At 48.5% G+C, this 21672-nt stretch overlaps 3 protein-coding genes across 13 annotated transcripts in view; 2 read left to right on the forward strand and 1 right to left on the reverse strand.

Moving 5' to 3' along the window:
- The first annotated feature begins 301 nt into the window (after nt 1-301).
- Nucleotides 302-1882, forward strand: LOC108023331 (uncharacterized). The gene is made up of 2 exons (XM_017092652.2): nt 302-1671; nt 1732-1882. The coding sequence occupies exons 1-2, from the start codon at nt 302-304 to the stop codon at nt 1826-1828; spliced, it is 1467 nt and encodes a 488-aa protein (XP_016948141.1). The 3' UTR covers nt 1829-1882.
- An 841-nt stretch (nt 1883-2723) lies between these two features.
- LOC108023398 (uncharacterized protein DDB_G0290587) lies at nt 2724-4470 on the forward strand. Its single transcript, XM_017092844.3, has 3 exons — nt 2724-2830; nt 3423-3484; nt 3547-4470. The coding sequence occupies exons 1-3, from the start codon at nt 2813-2815 to the stop codon at nt 4400-4402; spliced, it is 936 nt and encodes a 311-aa protein (XP_016948333.1). The 5' UTR covers nt 2724-2812; the 3' UTR covers nt 4403-4470.
- A 490-nt stretch (nt 4471-4960) lies between these two features.
- LOC108023397 (protein sidekick) overlaps nt 4961-21672 on the reverse strand; it is an 88053-nt gene continuing 71341 nt past the window's right edge. For 4 of the 11 annotated variants that reach the window (XM_050886544.1, XM_050886528.1, XM_050886534.1 and 1 more), the window contains 11 exons: nt 17680-17799; nt 17329-17484; nt 13879-14310; nt 12875-13072; nt 12243-12260; nt 8853-12086; nt 8502-8783; nt 8288-8311; nt 7666-7986; nt 7266-7600; nt 4961-6822 (listed from right to left, as the gene is read on the reverse strand). In XM_050886544.1, coding sequence (XP_050742501.1) covers nt 6580-6822; nt 7266-7600; nt 7666-7986; nt 8288-8311; nt 8502-8783; nt 8853-12086; nt 12243-12260; nt 12875-13072; nt 13879-14310; nt 17329-17484; nt 17680-17799 — 5363 coding nt within the window. In that variant the 3' untranslated portion in view covers nt 4961-6579. The remainder of the gene's footprint in view (nt 6823-7265; nt 7601-7665; nt 7987-8287; nt 8312-8501; nt 8784-8852; nt 12087-12242; nt 12261-12874; nt 13073-13878; nt 14311-17328; nt 17485-17679; nt 17800-21672) is intronic. The other 7 variants (XM_050886537.1, XM_050886549.1, XM_050886541.1 and 4 more) reach the window with 5 other exon arrangements.

The following is a 21672-nucleotide window of genomic DNA, read 5'->3' on the forward strand; positions in this document are numbered from 1 at the left end:
ATTATATATCAAAATATATAAGTTTCTTTTACCAATGCAATACCTTTTTAAGAACTAAACACTTCCCCGTTCTGGTTTTGGACCTACATTACACGGGGTGACCCACTGGCGGCCACAACTCGCTGGGCGACCTCTGGCGACCCACCCAGAACGAGTTGTGCGATTTTCGCCCAAAACGAAAGTTAGTTACGCCATCGCCAAAAACCAAAAGCGACCCGAATCCAAGTGCCCAACTGGCACCCTATAAAGTGATGGACTCGGAGTGGCCCCTCGACCATTTCACAGACACTCGTCGCACCAAATGGAGGTGCCTGGGATTGTACTACTACTCTGGATTGGGGCGGCGGTGGGGCAGAGTTACTTGACGGGCGAGCATCGTCCGCTCTGGATACTGGAGGATGGGCTGGCCAAGCGGCAGAGGCAGGATCGTCCAGAGGCGGACTATGAAACCACCACCAGGCTGTCACCGCTGATGGTCCGGCGGCAGGCGAGAGGAGGAGTTGGCGGTGCAGGTCAGGGGGCTGTGCCTGGCCCCATTACCTTCCTGGTCAGACATGAGGACAGGGAGGAGCCAGCTCCTACACAACCGCCGCCGCCGCCTCCAAGACTGCCCAGCTTTCCCCGGCGACGCTTCATGATGCCCCACCGCCTCCAGCTGCCGCACCAGTACGTGCAGCCCGTCCAGAAGACCAGGAGTCACCGGCGCGAGGGACGTCGCCAGCTGCCCGTCTTCGATAATGGCCCCGGGGAGAACTCCCTGCAGCTGGGCAGGGACAACTACCCCATTTTCGTGTACAATGGCACCAGGGGCGAGCTGATTCTGAACACCATGCTGAGCAGGAGGCGGTATCCCATGCAGGAACCAGTGCCGGGACAAGTGCTCTATCCGCCATCGACGCCCATGTTCCGACCCAAGCCGATTGTGGAGCGATTCCGCTTGCCAGGCCAGAGGGAGATGATGAACCTGACCTTGATACCCTTCTATGCACACGAGGCCATCAGGGATCCGGCTCTGACTAGCACTAGCACTCTCCTGCAGGAGACCACCACTCCCTCGCCGCCGCCACCTCCTACTCCGCCGCCCTATGAGACGCAGCTGCCCAGGATCGAGGAAATGGCCCAGCTGGGCAAGCGGAAGCGGAAGAAGGCCAAGCAGTACGAGGCCTTCCACTCCCCCCAAGAAGTGATGCAATGGCAGTCGGTGCTGCGGAGATCCACTGGTCACCACGACAATCATCGTCCCTATGCCAGTGAGGAAATGGAGCCAGAGGAGCAACCGGAGGTGGGAGATGTGGGCAATGCTCTGGAGGAGGAGGAGGAGCACGAGGAGGTTCTCGAGGAGCCAGAGGATTGGCAGGCCGAAACGGAGGTGGAGTTGCCCACAGAAACCTCCACCGCCAGCAGCAGTGAGCCCTTCCACATAGTCTACTTCGATGAGAGCCTGGAGCGCCCCGTCGTGGAATCCCTGAGCACCACTCCTCCACCGCCCCTGCGACAGAGCTCGCGATATGCCCTCAAAAGGGAGTACTACGCCTTTCCCGTCTACACGCTGGGCAAGCTGCTGCAGCCCACCAATCCCGCCAAGAATCTGCTGGAGAAGAGCGATCGCTCGGCGAGAAGTTCTGCGGAGCGGGAGCCCAGCACCAGCACTTGGTTTATCCTGAATTCGCGGTGAGTTGGGGCTATCTCTTGTGACAGAACGCCTTCATAAGACCCCCTCTTAAATTCCAGATACAAGGGTCCCCACCTCCGAGCGCTGGGAATGGATAATCAGACCAGGTACTACACCTCCAAGTACATAGAGAATGGCTTCAGACCGCGTAGATAGTAAGAATACCAAGTGATATGTGTTAGAGAGAAGAGTTACCGAAGATTAAAGAATAAGTATTAAGTATCACTCGGAAATTGCCTAGTAAAAGGGAGTGATTATGACAGGGACCCAGCGAAGATCATTAACGCCTCCCTATAGAGGGGCCCCCAATGAGACAGTTTAGATTGTGGAACAGTCTTAGGGGCCATAAAGGGCGGCCATAAATTCCTGGGGAACAAAGAAGGTGGCCCGTTGTAAACTGGCGAGTGAAGAATAGGAACCACTCTATTGGGGGTTTCAGGGCGACCCCCAGTTGCATAATCCATCGTGCAAATCGAACTCGGGCGAGCCGAAGGCGTCGGCTGACCCAAATTCCAGAGCCCAAAACACAGAAAATCAGAAAGAAAAACAAATCTTCAATGTGTTAAACAGCCCAAGGGGCGGGCCAAGGGGAAAAGTCATCAAGAAGATTTTATGGCCAATCGAATGGATGCGGCTCTTTCAGAGATCTCCTCCTCCTCCTCCTCCTCCTCCTCCTTCGCCCGGCCAGTGGATCCATCATTCATTCAATCACTTTGTCAATGATGCACCTCTCCGGGTTGCTCGTCCGTTCATTATTATTATTGATTTCCCAGCTTAGTTTTCGCTCTGCAGCCTGCAATTAATTTTCTCGTTGTTCTACAAGGGGCACTCCCCACCCCCCATTTCTCCGTGTGCTGGGGAAAAACCTGCTTATTGTCGGCCTTTCTGTTCTGACCACCACTGCCATGGGCCACACAATCGATCCCCACCGATCCCAACCGATTCCCCACTCCCCACTTTCCTCACTTTTTCAGTTTTCGGCTATAAAAGCTCGCACCGCGACTCTTTCTGGGCTTAGAACAAAGGCAACCGCGACCGCGAGTGGCTAACACAAGATCGCCTCCTTTTTTTTTCATTTTTTTGATTGTTCACCAAGGATTAGGGAACATTTCCCCAGTGCAGTGTGCTAAGCAAACAGAAATGTGGCTGAATGTTGTGGTATGTGAAGAAATAATCAAGGATTACTGCCTCTAAGGCCTGAGATATCCTTGCAATTTGGAACAAGAACTTCCCAGACATTAGTTTTAAAACAAGTGATTGATAACAATCGTGATAACTGCTACAAAAAATAATGATAGAGGATTCTGACTCAGAAGGATATTAAGATTCCTAATATTAAACTCTTTAATCAACGAATTTTTTAAAATTGAAAAAGAAATCAAATTCAGAATTTAACTGCGTCTATAAATTTATACAAATAAATATCCATTTTTAACTAATTTTCCTAAAACAGAGTAAAATTTGTATAATAAAGGAAACAGTAAAAAAACCGCAGACTAAGAATTATATTACTAATATTTTTTCTTACAAAATAAAAATAGTTGAAAATTATATTAAATAGTTAAATTTAAAAAAAAAGCCCAATTACCTTTTTAAATGTCGCTAAAACGTTTTTACGATATATTTTAGGAACTTTTTTTGCCAAAATGTAATAGTTCACAATATTATTTGCTAAGGATTTTTAGGACTTACCCTAGAAACAGTTTCCTCTGCATACTTATTGAGCTATGTTGTTCTCATCCACCACTAGATCACTCTAATCCTGGCCGGATCCTCGCTGACCAACGCCTTCTGGTGGCCTAAAACAACAACGTAAGTAAAAAAGCGCTCCTAAAACCTACAAGATCTCATGGTGAACTCACCTGCGTCCACAGGGAGACCAGGGAGCCCAGTGGCGGTCCAATGCTGCAGCAGATCCCGCTCACCTACTTCCGCACGTACACCTACCAGCCGCTGGCTCCCGGATTCTTTGGATTTGGAGCTCCCCAGACGCCGTTGCTGCCAGGACCACCACCCCACCAGTACGATCCCTACGCGGTGACCAGTTACGCGGCTGCCCGGCGCCATGACTCCGTGGCCAGGCAGGAGGTGACTGCCCCGAGTAGCACAACCAGCACCACTTCCACCACTCCGGCTCCCACGACCACCACTACCACCACGACGACGACCACGCCGGCCCCCACCACCACGACCAGCACCACCACTAGCACCACACCGCCTCCACCGCCGCCGCCGCCGGCGGTCCAGTCCACCAGCAGCAGTTTCTCCGAGGGATCCACCTCCAGCCTGCTGCGCTTCGGCGAGTATCCCACGTACAATCGCCGCGTGAGCAACCTCTACAACGCCAGGCCCCAGTATCCGTATCCGGACTACTTCAACTACCAGACGCCGCAGCAGCAGTCGCCGCAGCAGAGTGTGATGGCGGAGCAGGGGGTCTCCTCCAGTGGCAGTCGCATCCAGTTCGTGCCCTGCATGTGCCCCGTGAGCATGCCCAGCCTGCTCCCCTCCTCGACGGCGGCCACAACGTCGCCCCATCCGGGCACCTCACCCGCTTCGTTCGCATCCCAGCCGGCGGCTCGTCACATCGAGCGGCAGGATTTGGAAGCGGAAGCTGATGGCGAGACAGGCGGCGAGGGCGACGAGGAGGAGGAGGACGAGGAGGAGCAGGAGGTGGTGGAACAGCTCCAGGAGGAGGGCACCACCAGTAGTGTTAAGCCGGCTCTCGACTGATTTGTCACTTTAAAGGAAGAGATTTCTGAATCCCTATGAATACAATTACTAATAAATGCCTGCCCTCTGAATTCAACTTATGTTCTCTTATCTATTCAATAGTGATTCGATTTTAAACACTTGCTTTTCCACATTGATTTCATGTTCTTTTATTGATTCATATCGTATGCTCCATCAAGTACATTTACACATTTAAATTGTATTTATCAATATTCTAATACTTTGCGCTTGCTGCACGGTTTCAACTAGCCCCGAGCCAAGGTCCTTGAGCTCCGCCTTCTCTACATGCGCCTCCATCTCTGGAGTCGCCCCTCCACGCCAAACGACTTGAACCTCAACTAGTGGAGGACGATCCTTCGTCAATTCAACAATTACAATTACATTTACTTAACTAGACGAACTTGTGCTTCGAGTCTTTGAAGTTGAAATTAGCTTGCAACGGGAGGGCAAGACCCAGCTCTTGGGTTCTCCCCGCCCCGAATTCATTTCAGCGGGCGCCAAAGTGGTCTAAACGTAGTTAATGCATAGGTAGTACGAGTACGAGTACAAAAAAGGGAGTTAAGTGTACAACTAATCGGGGGAAAATATATAATCAGTCGTTTAGGTTTTTAGATATACATGTATACATCGATATATAAATATAGTCATAAATATAAACTGCGTTCAAATACAATTACGATTACGAGTACGATTACACCTAAGCGTCGGGGGTTGAACAATCGAAGAGTTACGAGCTAGAGTACCGGGGCGTAGTCCCCGCAGGGACTGGGCCCCAACTAACAAAAAAAAATTGGTCTTACGCCTAAGAAGATCGTACTCAACGTACTTAGTGCTAAGTCTGCTGCGCATGCGCTCGAAGAGAGTCCTTCCTTCGCTTGTTTGTGTTTGTTGCAGTTCTGCTAATTGCAGGTTTGCTCGTTTGTTTGTTTGTTTGTTTGTTTGTTGTTTGTTTGCTTGCTTGCTTTGTGTGTTACAGTTTCGTTTGTGGGCTTATGTGGTACAGAAATTGCATTAATATGGCCTATCAATATATCTGATGAATATTCGTATCCTAAGCCTTCGTCCTCAGATATTCTGCTCGTTCCCAATAGCTATAGCCTTCGTCTTGTTGCCTTTCCCAAAAAAAAATACACATATCTTTGCTTATAAGTTAGAATTTTGTTTTTCCTCTGCTTGCATATTACGGTTTTCGTTCCTTTTTGTCTTTCCCGTGAACTTTCTCTCAGGGCTTCCTCTACTTGGACCGCCGATTGCATCGGTGTCTCCTCCTCTGGCCTTCAAACCTCCACATTTCCCAGCTTCAATCGCACACGCAAAAAAAAAAAATAAACATAAAACATAACCTTGTCGCTTGTCGTCTTTAAATATAATGAGATTGCGCCAGACTAAACGCGTAAATCACTCACACTCACAGTCACTCAAAAGGTCAAGCCGCCTGCCACGCGCTGAACACACTTGGAAATCATTTGAACTCGAAAAACTCTTGGGGGGCGACGACCAATCACTTTATCACAGGACTCGGACTCGATTCGTCGCGCCCCCCGCGATAAATGCCATTGTTTGGAGGCGTGGCAGACGGCATCGCACTCACACTGAACACTGCACAAAATAAATACTAAAAATAGGAGCAGAGTCATGCTGGGCAACACAGGCTAAAACTGGTGTGCCCTCACACTGGATTGCGCACTTGGTTTTGAATTGAAATGAACAATGATACGCATGCAAGGGGATTAAAAGAGGTGCTGGGGCTTAGTTCGAAACGAGACAGTGCACAACCCAGGGTGGAAGGCACACAAAACGCTCGCAAATCTCAGATCTCTCGTAACTAGAAACTAAAACTAAATGCGTACAGGGTAGCCTAACCGAATGTCTGGTATATGTATAGTGTAGTATGTATATCCCTGTAGCAGCGCATCGTCGGAGAGCTGGAGGGGCTGAGGCCTGGAGCCGCCGGATCGGTCTGATATGTGGATGTGGGTGTCGTCGTCCGGCTCCTTGCAGTTCGCCTCTCGATTCGCCCCCAGCCGAGCCCCCAGCTCCGTCTTCCTTCTCCGCATCCCCTTGTCCCGCCTGTCTTGTCCATCCTCCATTCCGCCGGAGCTGAATGCCTAGACAAAGGTCTCGCGGATGACGGTGCCGTTGCTACTGGTGCTTAGATCTTAGAACTCGGTTGATTGTCAGACGAACGACGAGAAGCCGGGCAGTGGTGCCCTCGATCTGGCCATATTATTGACGATAATCTGGCCACCATTGAGGCTCATCACTGCACTGCCCTCCGGCTCCGAGTCGGTGTAGCTGGAGTAGTTGCGCACCGGCTTGGTCTTCTTCCACGACTGCCGCAGCGAGTCGTTCACGTTGGCATAGTGATTCACAAACGAATGCGGATCGCTGCGCACGCTCTCGTTCTCGCTCTCCGAGTGCTGAAATTGGAGTTCGAAAAGCAAATGTTAGACTTTGTTTTTAACCAATATTACTTAATTGTTTTCAACAAACTCAAGACTTTATACAAACATAAAATCATGAGGGAAACACGATCTAGTCCACTTGTCTTGAGCATAGTATTCATCAAGCAGGCAAACGGTCCTTAGTAAAATATGTCTCTTTCAAATAACACAATGAATTCGAAATTTTAGTTGGGTTAGTACAGGATTAGTTGGGTTGCTAAAGGGATTGTTACGTTTCTAGGGGGATGCTATGCGAGTGAATCAAACCAATTGGCAATTTAGTTTCAATAAACGATCTCTAATGATCCTAAAGTGCTTTCTTGGGTTTCGATTTCGGTTTCGCTTACGGCCTTCGAAGGCCTTTTCTATGGGGTTTCGCTAGCATATTTTACTTGGTCTCTGTTTTTCCCTCAACTCACCTGCGATGCCTCCGAACTGCTCACCTCCGAGGGCTTCTCGGTCACACTGCTGTCGTCCGGATTCTCGTCGTAGCACTTCAGGCTCTCCTCGTCGCTGTGGTAGGCCACGGAGGCGGGCGACGGGCGCGGCGGACTCTTGCCGAGATGGACGCCCGGCGGCGGGCGGTTGGTGGACTTCCGGCCCAGAGTGCCCAGGGTGCCGCTGCGCAGAGTGCCCACACTGTTGAGGGTGCCGGTGCCAACGCCGTGGCGGGAGCGGTACAGCTCCAGCGCCAACTCCTGCCGCTCGTCAATTGACATGGCCATGGATTCCTCCAGCGTCTTCTGGGCCTCCTCTGTAAGGGCAAGGAATCCTATGTTAGTTAATCCTCCTTAGCCATTTAAAACCTGTAGAACCTACGTTTATACTTGTAGCTCTTGCTCTTGACACACAGCACTGCGATGACCATCACTATGATCACTATCGAGGTGGCCGCCAGGGAGACCATGAACCAGGTTTGCCGGTAGAAGGGCTTGTGCTGCAGATAGCCGTATTCCAGGTGAAGTTTCGAGGGCGTGAGGATGGAGTCCTTGGAGTACACGGGGAACGAGATGCCGTAGCGATTGTAGGCGATCACCCGGAATGTGTACGCAGTGGAGGGCATCAGGATGTGGTAGCTGACCGTAAAGTCCTGCATCATGCCCTTCCTGGTCTGTTCGATCTTTGTCCAGCGGGAATCGTCTATGGATTGCGAGAGATAAGAGTTAGGTTTCTCATAAAAAAGTACTTATATATAAACTGGGATCAGATAAAATCAATATACTAAAAACAAATACTTAGATTGAAATAAAAAAATGGTTAAACATTTATAAAAATACAAAATGATAAAAATTAGGTCTAGTAAAATGGATAAATGAAAGTATTCAACTTAGGGAATATTTCAAGTTATTTTTTAAGTTAGAGTTATGACTATAGTACTTTTTTTAGTATAAATAATTAAAAATTGCTTATATACTACTTTCTACGAGACAGCAATACTTACAAACAAATGACGGCTCTCCTTTTTCTACGCAAGCATTTCAAAATGAGTTTTTTGGGTTATTATAGTTTTCGAAAAGAATTTGTCATTTTAGAACCAAGCCACCAAAGAGTAATCGAATGCAAAGTAGAAGAGATTCAAAAGATACGGAGAGATCATATAGTCAATGCAGGTCCAAAACCAGTCTACAACTTCTAGTAGGAAAATGGCAACTTACCCCGCTTCTTGGCCTCGATCAGATAGCCCAGAATGGGTCCCCTGCCCGACGGCCCGTTGATCCAGTGCATCTCGACGCTGGACAGCGTCTTGGTCAGGATGAGATCTCGTGGAGCCACTGGGGAACCATCTTGGGGTCCTGTCGTCACATTCTCACTCACTCCCGGACCGTAGTCCACGGACGTTTGAGCGCGGACGGTGAACGTGTAGGTGACCTCCTCCTCCAGATTCTGCACTCGAAGGGTGGTGTTGGATACCTTTTGTTTCACCTGCTTGCTGAACTCTGTGGGGTTTGTCAATATAAAAGGAGAGTTAGAATCTTATAAAGATTAGTCCAGAAACACCAACTTACTCTCATTCTCCTCGGTGGTTTCGTAGGTGACCAGGTAGCCCAGGATCTCGCCGTTGAGGAACTTTGGTGGGTCCCAGGTAACCTCCAGGCTCTGCATGGTGATGTCCGAGAAGCGAAGGTGAAGCGGAGCACTTGGCACTCCTGGCAGTGTTTTCACGGTTATTGGCGCAGACCTTGGTCCATCTCCGGCCGGATTGAAGGCCAGCAACTGGATGCGATACTCGGTGAACTTGTCCAGGAACACCAGGCTGTGCGAGGTGGCCGTGGCCGACACCACCTCGATTTCCTCCTCCCACTTGCGGCCGGGCTCCAGGGCCTGCGGTGAGTAGGTGACCAAGTAGTAGATCTTGTAGCCCAGAATGTCGCCATTCTGCATGCTCTGCTTCGGTGGCTTCCACAGCAGGCGCACTTCAGTGCTGGAAATGGGTGCCGCATCTACGGCTCTCGGTTCTCCGGTGGGCACCGCTTCTCCCACATAAACCGCTGCCGGGGGCGTGGCCGGTCCTGGACCTTGGGAATTGAAGGGTAGCACCACAATCTCATAGTTGCGATCCTGCTGAAGATCTGAGAGCACCACACTGTTCTCATTGATGCCATGCACATCGGTCTTGGGTGTCGACTGCAGGGCGGTGGGGAAGTCGGAGAGTTGCTGGTAAAGAATCCTGTAGCCCCCAGTTCCGGCGTCACCATTCCACATGCCCGTTTCCAGGGCGCTCCACTGCACACGCACCGAGGTGGTGGTGATGGGCACGACCTTAAGGCCTCCCACTCCGACTGCCGGAGCAGCGGGCAGAGTCCTCACCACCGAACTCTCCTTACTAAACGCAGAGGGTCCCAAGTCATTGGTGGCCTGGATGCGAAACTGGTACGTCATGTAGGGTCTGAGCCCGAGGGCTGTATAGGAACTCAGCAAGGGATCCACCCTCTCCGGCAGTGGCTGCCACCTGCCCTCGTTCTCGCGCATCTCCACCGTGTAGTAACGCAGTGGTGCGAAGCCGTCTCTGCCCGGTGTCCAGCTGAAGGTGATCTGATGGGCCTGTATCTGGCTGCGTGATATTTGCGGCACCGACGGGGCCTGCGGTCGCTCCCGGTTGTTGGTGGTGTACACCAGGGCAGTGGCTATCTTACCCCAACCCAGGCGCGTCTGGGCCGTGCAACTAAAGCTGTAGTACTTCTCGGGCAGCAAGCCCGTGGCCCGGAAGGTCCTATCGGAGGGCGGAAACTCCCGACTGTAGTTCAGCTGGGCACTGCCATTCAGGGTGTAGGTGACCTGGTAGGCCAGGATCTCGCCGTTGGGATCCATGGGCACGTCCCAAATGATGCGAGCCATGGTCAGGGTGACGTCGGGGAAGCTCACATTCGACGGCACTCCGGGGGTGTCCTCGAAGGTCTGAACTCGAATGGGTGGCGTGCTCAGAGCACCATTGCCCAGCCTCGTGTAGGCCAAGACCTGAACGTGGTAGACCACGAACTTCTTGAGCTCCGTCAGGGTTGTGGTGAATGTGGCATTGTTCGGTATCGTCTTGTGCAGCACCTGTTGGCCCCGATCCGTGGCCGCGTAGAACACCTTGTAGCCATCGATCTGGCCGTTCCTGTGCTGTGGCGGCACCTCACCCCACTGCACGACCACTGTGGTCGACGTTGTGGCATTCGCCTGGACTTTCAGGGGTCCATAGCTGGGAACCGCCTCGCGAGTCCTCTCCACCGCCGTCTCACTCTCCTTGGAGCAACCCACGTCGTTACAGGCATTCATTTTCACCTCGTACAGCGTCCACTCCTCCAGGCCATCCAGCACGTGCGAGTTGGCCGTGTGATCTTCGATTACCACGGAACGTGGTAGGTACTTGCTGGATCCGGCTCCTTTTACCAATTGCTTGTAGGATATGTTATAGCCACGGGGATTGCCGTACCACTCGGTTTGCTGCAGTGGAATCCAGCGAACCCGCAGTTGTTGGGCGCTCATCGCCCTCACGGTCACGTTGAACGGTGGATGCTTGGGCCTGGCCTGGATGGTCTGGAAATCTTTGGTGGCCTCCGAGGGCTTCGAACTGCCCACCACGTTGCTGGCACTCAATCGCAGCCTGTATTGGGTAAAGGGCACCAGACCAGTGACGGTCAAGGTCTCCGCATCCGGATCATTGATTTCGCAGATGGTGAACCATGTCATATTCCTGGCCGTCTGGCCCTCCACCTTCCACTTGGTAATGCTGGAGTTGCCATCGAAGCCGGGGGTGAACTGCAGCACCACGGAGAAGGCTTCGATATTGGAGAGCGCCAGACTGGTGGGTGCATGGGGCAGAACTGGTTCCACGCCAGACTGGATGGTGGCTGTTTTCGGTGTGCCACTGCCCTTGCGCGTCCACGCGAAGATCTCGAACCAATAGTGGGTGGTGGCCTGCAGTTGATTCACCGTCAGTTCAGTATCATCCGCTGTGAGGTTGAACGTCTTCAGGGTGTCGGGGCGATCCTTGACTTGGTAGCGAACCGTGTAGCCCGTGAGGATTCCGTTTATGAAGCGTGGCGGTGCCCAGAGGACCTTCACCGACCGATCGGAGACGTCGTCGAAGTGCAGGGCGGTCACCTCGTCGGGCACATCGTCCAGGGTCATCACCGGCACCTGAACACTGGCCACACCATCGCCGGGGTCCGTAAAGCACAGCACACTGATGTTGTATTCGGTGTACTTCTCGAGACCTCCCAGAACAGCAGTCTGCTCCGCCAGAGGATCGATCAGACTCGGTGGCACCGTCATCATGCGTCGCTCAATGTCCTTCCACTCGCCATCGATCAGCCGACTCTGCCAGGCCTGAATCTTGTAGCCCTGGTTGATGCCATTGATCTGCTGCGGATTCGGTGGCGTCCATCGGCATCGCGCTGCCGTCGAGTTGATGGCCTCCACCTTCACGTTCGTGGGCGGCGCCTCCGGTACCCCCTCCTTGGTCTTGATCTTGGAGCCCTCGGTGTACACACCCACGCCCATGTTGTTGTAGGCCGCAATCTGGACAATGTAGTCCTTCCAGGTGATCAGCTCTTGGATCAGAAAGTTGCGCTGCGCTTCGTTGGTGATGTTCTGGTAGGACCAGGGCACATTGTTGTAGCCAAAGAGGCGATACCGCAGGATGTAGCCGAGGATCTGGCCATTGCGGTGCTCCTCCAAGGGCGGCTGCCACTGCGTGATGATCTCCGACATGGAGCGGGCGGATCCAACAAATCCCACAGGTGGTCCGGAAGGAGCTAGGTTGGGGGATTGAGAGGTATGTATTAGAGTGGGCTACTATTTAATGGAGAGTCCATTTAATGGAGAGTCTGTACTTCTCTCTGGGTTCATCTTTGTGTGTGTGATTTGTGTGAGGGGCTTAAGGGGGCGTGATCTGGTCTATATGTATATACCTCGGTGAAGCGGAAACTCTACGCGCAGGCGGGCGACCAACGGCGATTTCAAAATTCATTTTCGTGATGACAACGATAGCAGTTAGAAGTACAATACATATACAGGGTATTCGGCATTAGTTCTTTACACTATACAAGGCTTTATACGGGCTATATATCTCTATATATATATATATGTTTTCTTTCATGATTTATCATAGTTACTAAAGGCAAAATCAAAAAATCTTTGTCTAAAAACATATGAGATCTTTTAGATACAAAATAAATGTTTTTTAAACATGGATTAAACATTTTACAGACATAAATCGAATTAAAAAAACTATTTGAGATTTATTGTAATAACTAGAAATAAAATCACTTTATAAGTAAAATTTGTATACAACAAATAATGGGAGTATATATAAAAAATTGAGTAAAATAATGTAAAGACATCAATAAAAAATGCGTTAAATACAAAAGCTTGGCCACTATAAATTTGGATTCCTATAAAAAATATATTCACAAAAATCAAGTAAACCAACTCAGGGAAAGCAATACAACACACACACAAAATACGTTACGACACTGGTACTAAGTGAGGATCGGACCCCAAAAGCGGGGATCGTCTGCGGGATCTGGGTGGCAGCACTCACCTTCTTGGGGCAGTTCGACCACGTTGCTGGGCTCCGACGGAGAGCCCTCGCCCACGCGGTTCACGGCACTAACCCTGAACTGGTAGACGGTGGCGGCCTTGAGGTTCTCGAGCAGGATCCAACGCTGGTCCGCCGAGACGTTGCTCAGCTCGGTGATCCAGTTGAGCAGAGGATCTGGAACTGGACCTACGAATTTTTCTGTGATGTTAATGTGTTTGGAAAAAACAGCAGGCGGGGATCGGGGTGACGTGGTGAGTGTGTGAGTGGGGGGTGGGGGACAGAGAGTCAGGTGCGATTGGTGTTATGGTGGGTGGGTGAGAGGTGTTCGAGAGGTGTACATAGTGTGCAGATTACAGCGTGTTCCACATGGTGATGTTGTTGTAGTTGATGTTGATGTGAACGCGATGAAAACAAAGTGCAAAACAACGAATTACAAATTACAATCGAAAATGAAACAACGAATATGTACAATCAAGTTATCATCAGTAAATACAATATATACAATGCAATCGATGTCAATTTACAGTTCGTGTAGTTTCGGTTCGTTCCAGTTGTTGGTGTTGTTCAAAACAAATTTAATGGAAGAAAAGAGAGAACGAAAAGAAACGGATCAAAATCTTGGTTTCCTTTGTGTGGTTTGTAATGATCTCCTAGTTAGGTCGGCGGTTCGTGGTTCCTCAAGAGCTTAAATCTAGCCCACGGTTGCCCCTTCTTGGTGTATCTAAAATATTTGAATCTACTTAGTACTAATGTGGCTTCCAAACATGAATTGGAGTGTATGCACCTCTTGAGAACTACTTGTATTTCGTATGAATGAAAGTATTAATTTGCAACTCGCTGGCTACTCGTTTCCTTCCGACATTTTTGCCCATAAATGGCAGCCGTGTACACTTCCATCCCTGCCCATAAATCATAAATCCAATGCTAACCAAAACCACCGCAACCCGCAAACTCTACGCTACCGGAGAATACATATAAAGATAAAAGTACCCAACAAAACTTACCCAATTCGGAGACCTCACGTCGCTGGATAATAAATTTGGATATTGGACTGTTGCCATCGAATCCCGGTGTCCAGGACACGTTGATGCTGCGCTGCTGCGGCTCCGGCAGTCGCTCCACCTTCACGTTGCTGGGCGGGAACGGCAGCTCGATGACGCTGAGGCGGGCGGCCCGCGTCTCATTTCCCCCGGGAGAGGTGACCACACAGGCATAACTCCCCACGTCGCTGGCCCGCACCGCCTGGATCTCCAGCTGCCCGTCCGCCTGGACGCCAATGCGCTGCGAATTGCTGATGGGCGTCGACGACTGACCCTCGCGATACCAGTCGATGTTGTACGGCACACTGGGATCGCTGGACACCTTGCACTGCAGAGTGGCCGTCAGGCCGAGCAGCACCGTCGTGTCCACCGGCGGCTGGATGATTTGTGTCCGCACTGCGGGAAAAGAGATGGAAAAAAATAAGAGCGCTTCCTGGACACGAGGGGTCGATGGGAGGTGGATGGAACACATTAACAACACGGCAATGCAGATTAAACGACCGCAAGTTGTGTGGCAAATGACAAGTCGCGACAGCCCCGCCCACTTTTATTGCCCGCCCATCGGCAGACACCTCTTCCGCCTCGTCTTTCAGCTGGCCCCCCTCTCGGCTTATCCCTTAACCCGTAGAGAATCCCAGTTCCAGGACTCCGAAAGGTGCGGCAAACTGAAGTTTTAAGGCCCCAAAACTGACACACAAAGCCCCTGGGCGAGCACCCTGGGTTCCCGGAACTATTGGATATGATAACTGGGAAGTTCTTTAATTTTAGTTGTATTTATAGTTTCCTAACATCAAATAGATGACTCTTGTAATAAATGTTGTTTCTAACTCGTAGCCAATCGTCGATTATATTTTCGTATTATTTCCTTACTTATTCAAGAAGGATATTGACAGGTTATATCCCTTAAATGATTCCTATTACAGGGTATACCGTAGTCTTTGAGCCACACTGCACACTTGCAGGCACATGTGCCCCCTCTTGCTCGGCCCCTTTATGTATGGCTTTCTCTTTTGATTTTATTTATTTTATGCTTTTTCTTCCTTTTTCTTTACTCTCGGCCGGCATTTCTTTTTTTAGCTCTTTTCAGTCACTTGGTGGCCCGCATGCATCAAAAGTTCAACGCGCCCCATGGCCCAGACATTGTTGGTGGCACTGGTGCTATATGGTGGTTCTGCCGATGGTGTTGGGTTCCGTTCCGCTGGTGTTATAGTTGTTCTTGTTGGCGTTGTTGTCGGCCTGTTTGCCATAAGCCAAGTTGTTACCCATATGGGACGAGATGAACTGCACTGCATTGCACTGAACGGCATGAGCGAAAAGTCCACAAATGAACCTGGTTTTCCCTTAAAGCCTTCTATAGTGACACCCTGGATGCCAGGTATTATGGGTCTGGTTGGTTGGCTTTTAAATATAATTTTTGGAAGAACTCCATTTTAAATAGTTTCTCAGACTAGTATTAATAGGCATCTTGCATATGTTGAGTTAATTTAGAGGTCAAAATAAAAGGCTAGCCAAATGGCTAATGTCCGCCCCTCCGGGGGCGCCAAATAATTTAAATCAATTCAAAGTGTATTCAGAACTTCGATTCGAAGAGATTCCTCGTTCCTCTCCTATTTTTTCTTTGTCGGACTCTTGCATGGTGTTTTATGCAACACACACGAATAAAGCCAGGAGGCCGCTGTGGGGTTAAAGGGGTGATGGAAAACTGCCATCAGCACAGTGGCCACAGTCCACGGAGTCCACGGGCCGCATTCCGGCGTTTTGCCAATTAGCCGCACATTGATGCTGCCTTTTAGGACCACACACCACAGCGCACACGTGTCGAGCACACACACAGAAAATACGCACAACACACTCGTCTGCTCAGGGCCAAAAATATTGCATGTGCAAATCAACTTTAATTACACAAACAACACAATGGACAGAGCGAGCGAACGAGTGGCGGCGGCAGGCAACACACAAAACCCTTAAAAAATCATTTGAAGCTTTTGGATTTTCTGGTCTCGCTGGCGCTTTGGGTCTTGCAAAAAGTCAAAGCCATATGCCCATTTAACATAGAGACATGTGTGTGGAAATTGCAGAAGGGTTGTGTATTTTTCGTATTATCCCAAAAGCAATTGACGCTGCCCAGGAGGGAGCACTTCAAATGGAACCCATCGTTGTTGTCGTTGTCGTTGTCGTTGCCGTTGTCACTGCTTTGGTTGTTGGCATTATTATTATTTTGCCCAGTTGTTGCTGTTGTTGTGGCTGCTGCGGCTTTGATGACATACATTATTATTATTGGACCATGCATTTTAGTTGATTTGATACGATGTTAGGGCCAGACCAACGCACAGATAACAACCTACACATGTGGCAGCAGATGCACGGAAAGAAAGCAGGGCTAGCTGGTTACGCAATACAAAAGTGTGTACTATACGAGAATAGCTTTAACTATTTAATAGGATTCCTTGCCTATGAATCCCTTTTTCTATTATAAACTCCATACATTTTTACCAGTGACTAACCCTTTTCGAAAGTGATGTTTTCTGTGTGTGCACCAAAATGTCATTAGCAATCATTTGGCAATAGAGACTCAGATATACATTTAAGAGGCTGGGAGGAGCCAAAACAGGTGCACAAACAACTGCCCGTTTAATGGAGAACATTTTTGGTAAGTAAACTCAATTTGAATCTCTTTTGTGGTTGCACAAGAGTTTCGCTGGGCGGTTGACAGCATTTCAGAAGCAGTCGCAGGATGTGCCATCATCAAAGCTCTGCGATTGAACAATTGATGGAAAAGTGGTGGGTTAAATGGGGATAGCAGACAAGTCAGACCTTGAGCTTAAGAAAAAGCAGTGGCTGGAATTTAATTCTAATAAGAGGATAAATTATATAACTACTACCTTAAATCTATTGAGGCTTTCTTAGCTATAACATTATTATTGCCATAACAAGAGGTAGCAAAGCAAATTTAAACAATGGATACGCAAGGCTCAGGCTTGGTTATTTCAAAATCTGAAACACAAATATGCAGAGAGAAACCGAAATGCTAAAAGCTTAGTTGGTTATTTTTAAAGGCCGAGACTAATGGACGGGCAAGGTCTAAACTGTGCATGCTTCCGGACTAGCTTAAATTCGCTAAATGCGTTTATTAACAGGGCTTAAAAGCTGGTTTCCCCTGTTCAAAAATTTGCAAAAAGGGCTGGTCGGGTGCTACATAAAACATGAAACATAAAACATAAAACGCAAAGCCCTCGAAAGCGCCGCTAACTAAAACGCTGACACTCAAAGGCGACCGACTAGACAGACGCACTTGAAACTAACAGACGGGCGGAGCGGCGGGCAATTAAATTTGTGGCGGTGGTGGATGGACGGCATTTTGGATACTGGTTCCTGGTCACTGGTCACTGGATACCCTGGTGGAGGGGCACTCACCCAAAACACTCAAATAGGCCTCGCCCTTGACGCTGCCCGCCTCGTTGGCCCGCACGCAGATGTACAGACCCGCGTCCACGGATCGGATGTTCGAGATGAGCAGGTCGCCCGATTCGAGTATCTGCACCCGGCTGGATATGTCCACCAGTTGGGTCTCTGGATTTCGGTTGGATTTCAGGTGGGTTACGGGGTTGGCACGATGCGAGTACGATTACGGGTTCCGCAGCAAGCAGTATGGTTAGCAATACAAGTTGGTGGGTTAGGTAAAAAAATGAAAAGATACACATTAGCATCGTCGTAATTAGTGGGGGCTCTAGCCATGCTCTGGGTTATGATCCTGGCCAAACTCACCGTTGTATATCCAGGTTATGTTCGGGTTGGGGGATCCCACCGCCCGGCAGGAGATGGTCGCGTCCTTGCCATCCAGAGCAGTCACATTCTGGGGCGGCAGCTCCATAATGGGAGCCGATGCTGCGGAAAGTCAAATGCAATCGATTACAATTAAGCCACAATTAACTTTAGAGGCAAAATCACGGTGGGGTTATGGGCTAGATTCAACGCAATCAGTGGTTAAGTAAGAGTTGTGTAAGTGTTGTTATTTAATTAATCAGCTTCTAAGGAAAATCTGCGAAGCTGAAACAAAATTGATTGAATTAAATATCTACAGCATACCTATTGATGAATAAACAATGAGGGCTATTTACATATGTAAGCCTATGAAAGATACTATTAAATAATTCAAAAGCGCAAAAACGTGACAGACTACGTGACAAAAAATATTTGAATGTTAATATAAAATATGTATATATCTGGATTTGTGCAATTCTTGTTTTTTGTTTTCAAAAATCAAATTGTTTTGTTCTGTTTTTTAGGGGTGTTAAGGGCAAAGCGTTTTTTCCCTGATTTAACTACCGTTTTCAAATGTTTGCTTTGTCTTGCTATTAATTATTTATTTGTCGTTAAATTATATCGTGTTTACTTGGTAAACAGTATTGCAGTGGGTTTTTTTGTGTGACAAAATTAATATTTGTTGCCCCTTGCAACTGTTTTAAAAAAATAATTTTAAAGCTTATTTATTTTAGGGCAATAAACTGGTGTGTTTATTACAGAAACTCCTCTTGGGACACACCTACATCACCCACTTAAAGTTAACTTACTATCTTAATCCCCGATTGGGGCTTCCCGCCAATTGGCTTTCAATTGATACTTTTTCTTTGATTAACTACTTCATTGACCCAATCCGCCGCCTTTCACTTTCCTTCTGCCCCTTATTGTGTGCTGACTTTTGCAATTATGATTACACCAAATTAAAGGCTGGCCAATTAATCATGCTGCCTCCTTGGTGGCATCAGGTGGACGGATCAGGTAGCTATATACACTTATATATATACACCCTCGATTTCCCTCATTCCTCAGAACGTTTGGCTCCATTTGGCGCCCTTTCACTCGCCGCCGCGGCTGCTGGTTAATGTAAATTATTTATTGGATTTTGAGTGGCACGATGGCTGCCTGTTTCTGCTGCTGCTGCTGCTGCTACTGCTGTTTCTGTTTCTCATGTTTTTTGCCTGTTTTCCATTGTTATGGCCAAATGCCACGCGCTCGAAGGCCGAGACTGAGGCTGCTTTTAACTGGCTTCGCTCCTGGCAGCGGCGAGTCGAGCGCAAATGTAATAATATTCGTAATAATTTCGCATGATGAAGCATTCCCGTTAACTACGCTTATGTAAATAAGTGCATAAAATTACAATAAAAGCACCCACCAGCACCCCGGTGGCTCCTTGCAACATTAAGATATTAAGTGCTCGCTGCTGCAGTTGCAACTGTTGTTGCTGGGGAAATCATAAAGACATCAACTCTGCTTGATACAACCGAGGCAAAAGAGAAATAAATTAAAAAAAGCAAGAAAAAACGCTTTAGTCGACGGCCTCGACTGTTGGATACCCGTTACCCAGCTTAAGGGTGTGCGAGGGAGACGGGGATGTGCATGCAGCAAATCGGCTGTTTTCGAGATGGCATACTTTATTTGCCTATAACTTGTTGATAAATTGTCCGATATGAACGATTTTTGGCCTATACTTGGTAATTGATACTAAGAAGCAAGTCCCATTTGTCTTTTACAAAATACGTGACGGATATGGTCAATATCACGGTCCTTCTATCTGTTGCATACTTTCCGACGAATCTAGTACACTCCACGAGTACCGAGTATTATAAAAGAAATACAGAAAATCCAGGGACTGCAGGCAGGCCAACTAAAGTCGGATTAAACATGATTAAGCCGGTTCACAGGGGCCGCAAGTAACTTTTGTATGATGATACACTTAAAGGACAATTAAGCTGCAAATCGGGTTTAATTTTTGTATGGAAAATTTAAAGGGGCAAAATACGTGTGTATTTTTCCGACCCGGATAACTCCTTCGTTCCCGGGCAACGTGTTAAGTGTGCTTAAGCCGCCCCGGTGGTCAGCGACCGGCCCTCTCTTACTTTTCCAGGTCTTTTGGCCCGCTTTTTATGGCTCACGCAAGCCGCATATTAAAGACACGGAAAGGACCGCCTGAGAGGAGAAACAATTTGCGGCAGGATTCGCCAGGGAGACCTAAAAAGTATAATAAAAAACCAAACACTTGCATCTAGCCAGAGTGCTTAGCATAAATTCAAACTAAATCGAAGTCAAGTTCGCAAATGATTTATGCCCAACAATCAAACGGAGCGGATACGTAATGTATATTAAGTATACGCAGGATGTACACAGAGCAAAACGAATTCCCGGTTGTCTCGATGATTAAATTAAATGCAAATGTGTTACTTTAAGCAGCTGTTATATTACAATACAAGCTTCAAGGTATAACCAATAAATGGCAGCGCCATTTTGAGATATTTTCTTGAATGTATAGGCAGGCACTTGGGCCATTTCGCTTTTTTGCCTTCATCAACGGGGTTGGCTGTAATTAATTTCGAGTTGACCCACTAAAGAGGCCGCGCCATCAACTTAAAGTCATAATAAAACGCTCACTCAGCCGGACAAGTGGGAAAAGGGGGTGATGGTGTGGAAAACTGGGTGGAAAACTGGGTGGAAAACTGGCCATTACTTGGCCATTGAAGTGGCCACCCGCTCCAGAGTCCAGCATTAGCATGCGAATTGTTTTTAGCCCTCGTGCCGCCTTTGTGCCGGGCTCTAAAATTTTCACCCCACTCCATCTGGCACACCGCTTAAACGCTGTTTCGTTCTCCAGCAATTTTCCCTTTGAGCGCCGCCGCCCTTTTCTTATTTTAATAAGCATAAAGAACCGCTTTTCAAGGGTCCCCCCCAATCGAGCTGCATAATTTTTGATACAGACTTTTCGACTAATCGAAGGGCACTGGGCACTGGGAACGCTTAATTATGAAACTTATCGAACTGGCTCTTTGCCTTTGATTCGTGATTAAATGTGGGACCCATTTTGGTTATAGGGCTGCTTGGGGAGGAACCAACTTCTGGGCACTCTGTATTAAAGCATAGTAGTTGTAAGGATACAATGCTTTTCGTGCACTTTCAAATAAATGACAAAAGAACGTTACATAATGGAGCCCCTACGGACTTTACTTATTTGCGGTTCTTGAACAAACTTTTATACTATGTTTAGGGCCCATTTAAATAACCGAAATTACTATACAAACAGTAGTAATTTAGTCAAGGAATTTGAAACTCCTTTTTATGGGCATGGCATGTCGCAGACCAATCAACTCGAAACCCTGACGTCCGCTGCAATCAATCAACGGGGCGGTGTGGGGTTAAGCCATCTCGACCTCTGACCTCTGACGAAGGCGCCACCTGTTGGCGGTCCCAGGCAAAATGTAAACGAAAACGAATGAGGAAACTTTCGGGCGAGCAAATAAAAGAAAATTTCTACAAATTCGCACAGTGGAAATCGCATTGAGCCATCAGGCAAAGGAAAGGAAGTGAAACAGCCACGCCCACGCCGCCCCCAGAGTCACCTAATTACTCACACACACACAAACAACCAAATAAAGGGGAAGGGGGTGGGTGGTGTGGGCGGTGGGTGTTAAGTGCAGGCACCTTGGAAATGGCAGGAAGCGGCGATTAAAATCACTTTTGCGTTTCGGGAAATTACGAAATTATGTTACTCGAGAGTTGAGGCAGCCGGGTAGAGCTCAGGCAGCCGGAAAATGCGATGTGGAAAACTCTGACTGTGGCAGGTGCACGGCGAGCAGTAGTGGCAGTGGTAGCACTGGCAGGCAGCAGCACGAGCGCAGATTTACGCCAACTTAACAAAAATGAAGTGAAGAAGGCGCTCCGGCTCTGTTCCGTTTCGGAGAGAAAAGGCCAACACAGAAAGATGCAAAA

This window comes from Drosophila biarmipes, chromosome X (genome assembly GCF_025231255.1).
Source record: "Drosophila biarmipes strain raj3 chromosome X, RU_DBia_V1.1, whole genome shotgun sequence".
In the NCBI taxonomy this organism is placed as follows: Eukaryota; Metazoa; Arthropoda; class Insecta; order Diptera; family Drosophilidae; genus Drosophila; species Drosophila biarmipes.

Bases quoted from the DNA above. Each gene is read 5' to 3' on its own strand.
- LOC108023331 (XM_017092652.2), top strand. From the start codon at position 302: ATGGAGGTGCCTGGGATTGTACTACTACTCTGGATTGGGGCGGCGGTG. The intron at 1,672-1,731 runs GTGAGTTGGGGC...CTTAAATTCCAG, and splicing joins TGGTTTATCCTGAATTCGCG to ATACAAGGGTCCCCACCTCC.
- LOC108023398 (XM_017092844.3), top strand. The intron at 3,485-3,546 runs GTAAGTAAAAAA...CTGCGTCCACAG, and splicing joins TGGTGGCCTAAAACAACAAC to GGAGACCAGGGAGCCCAGTG.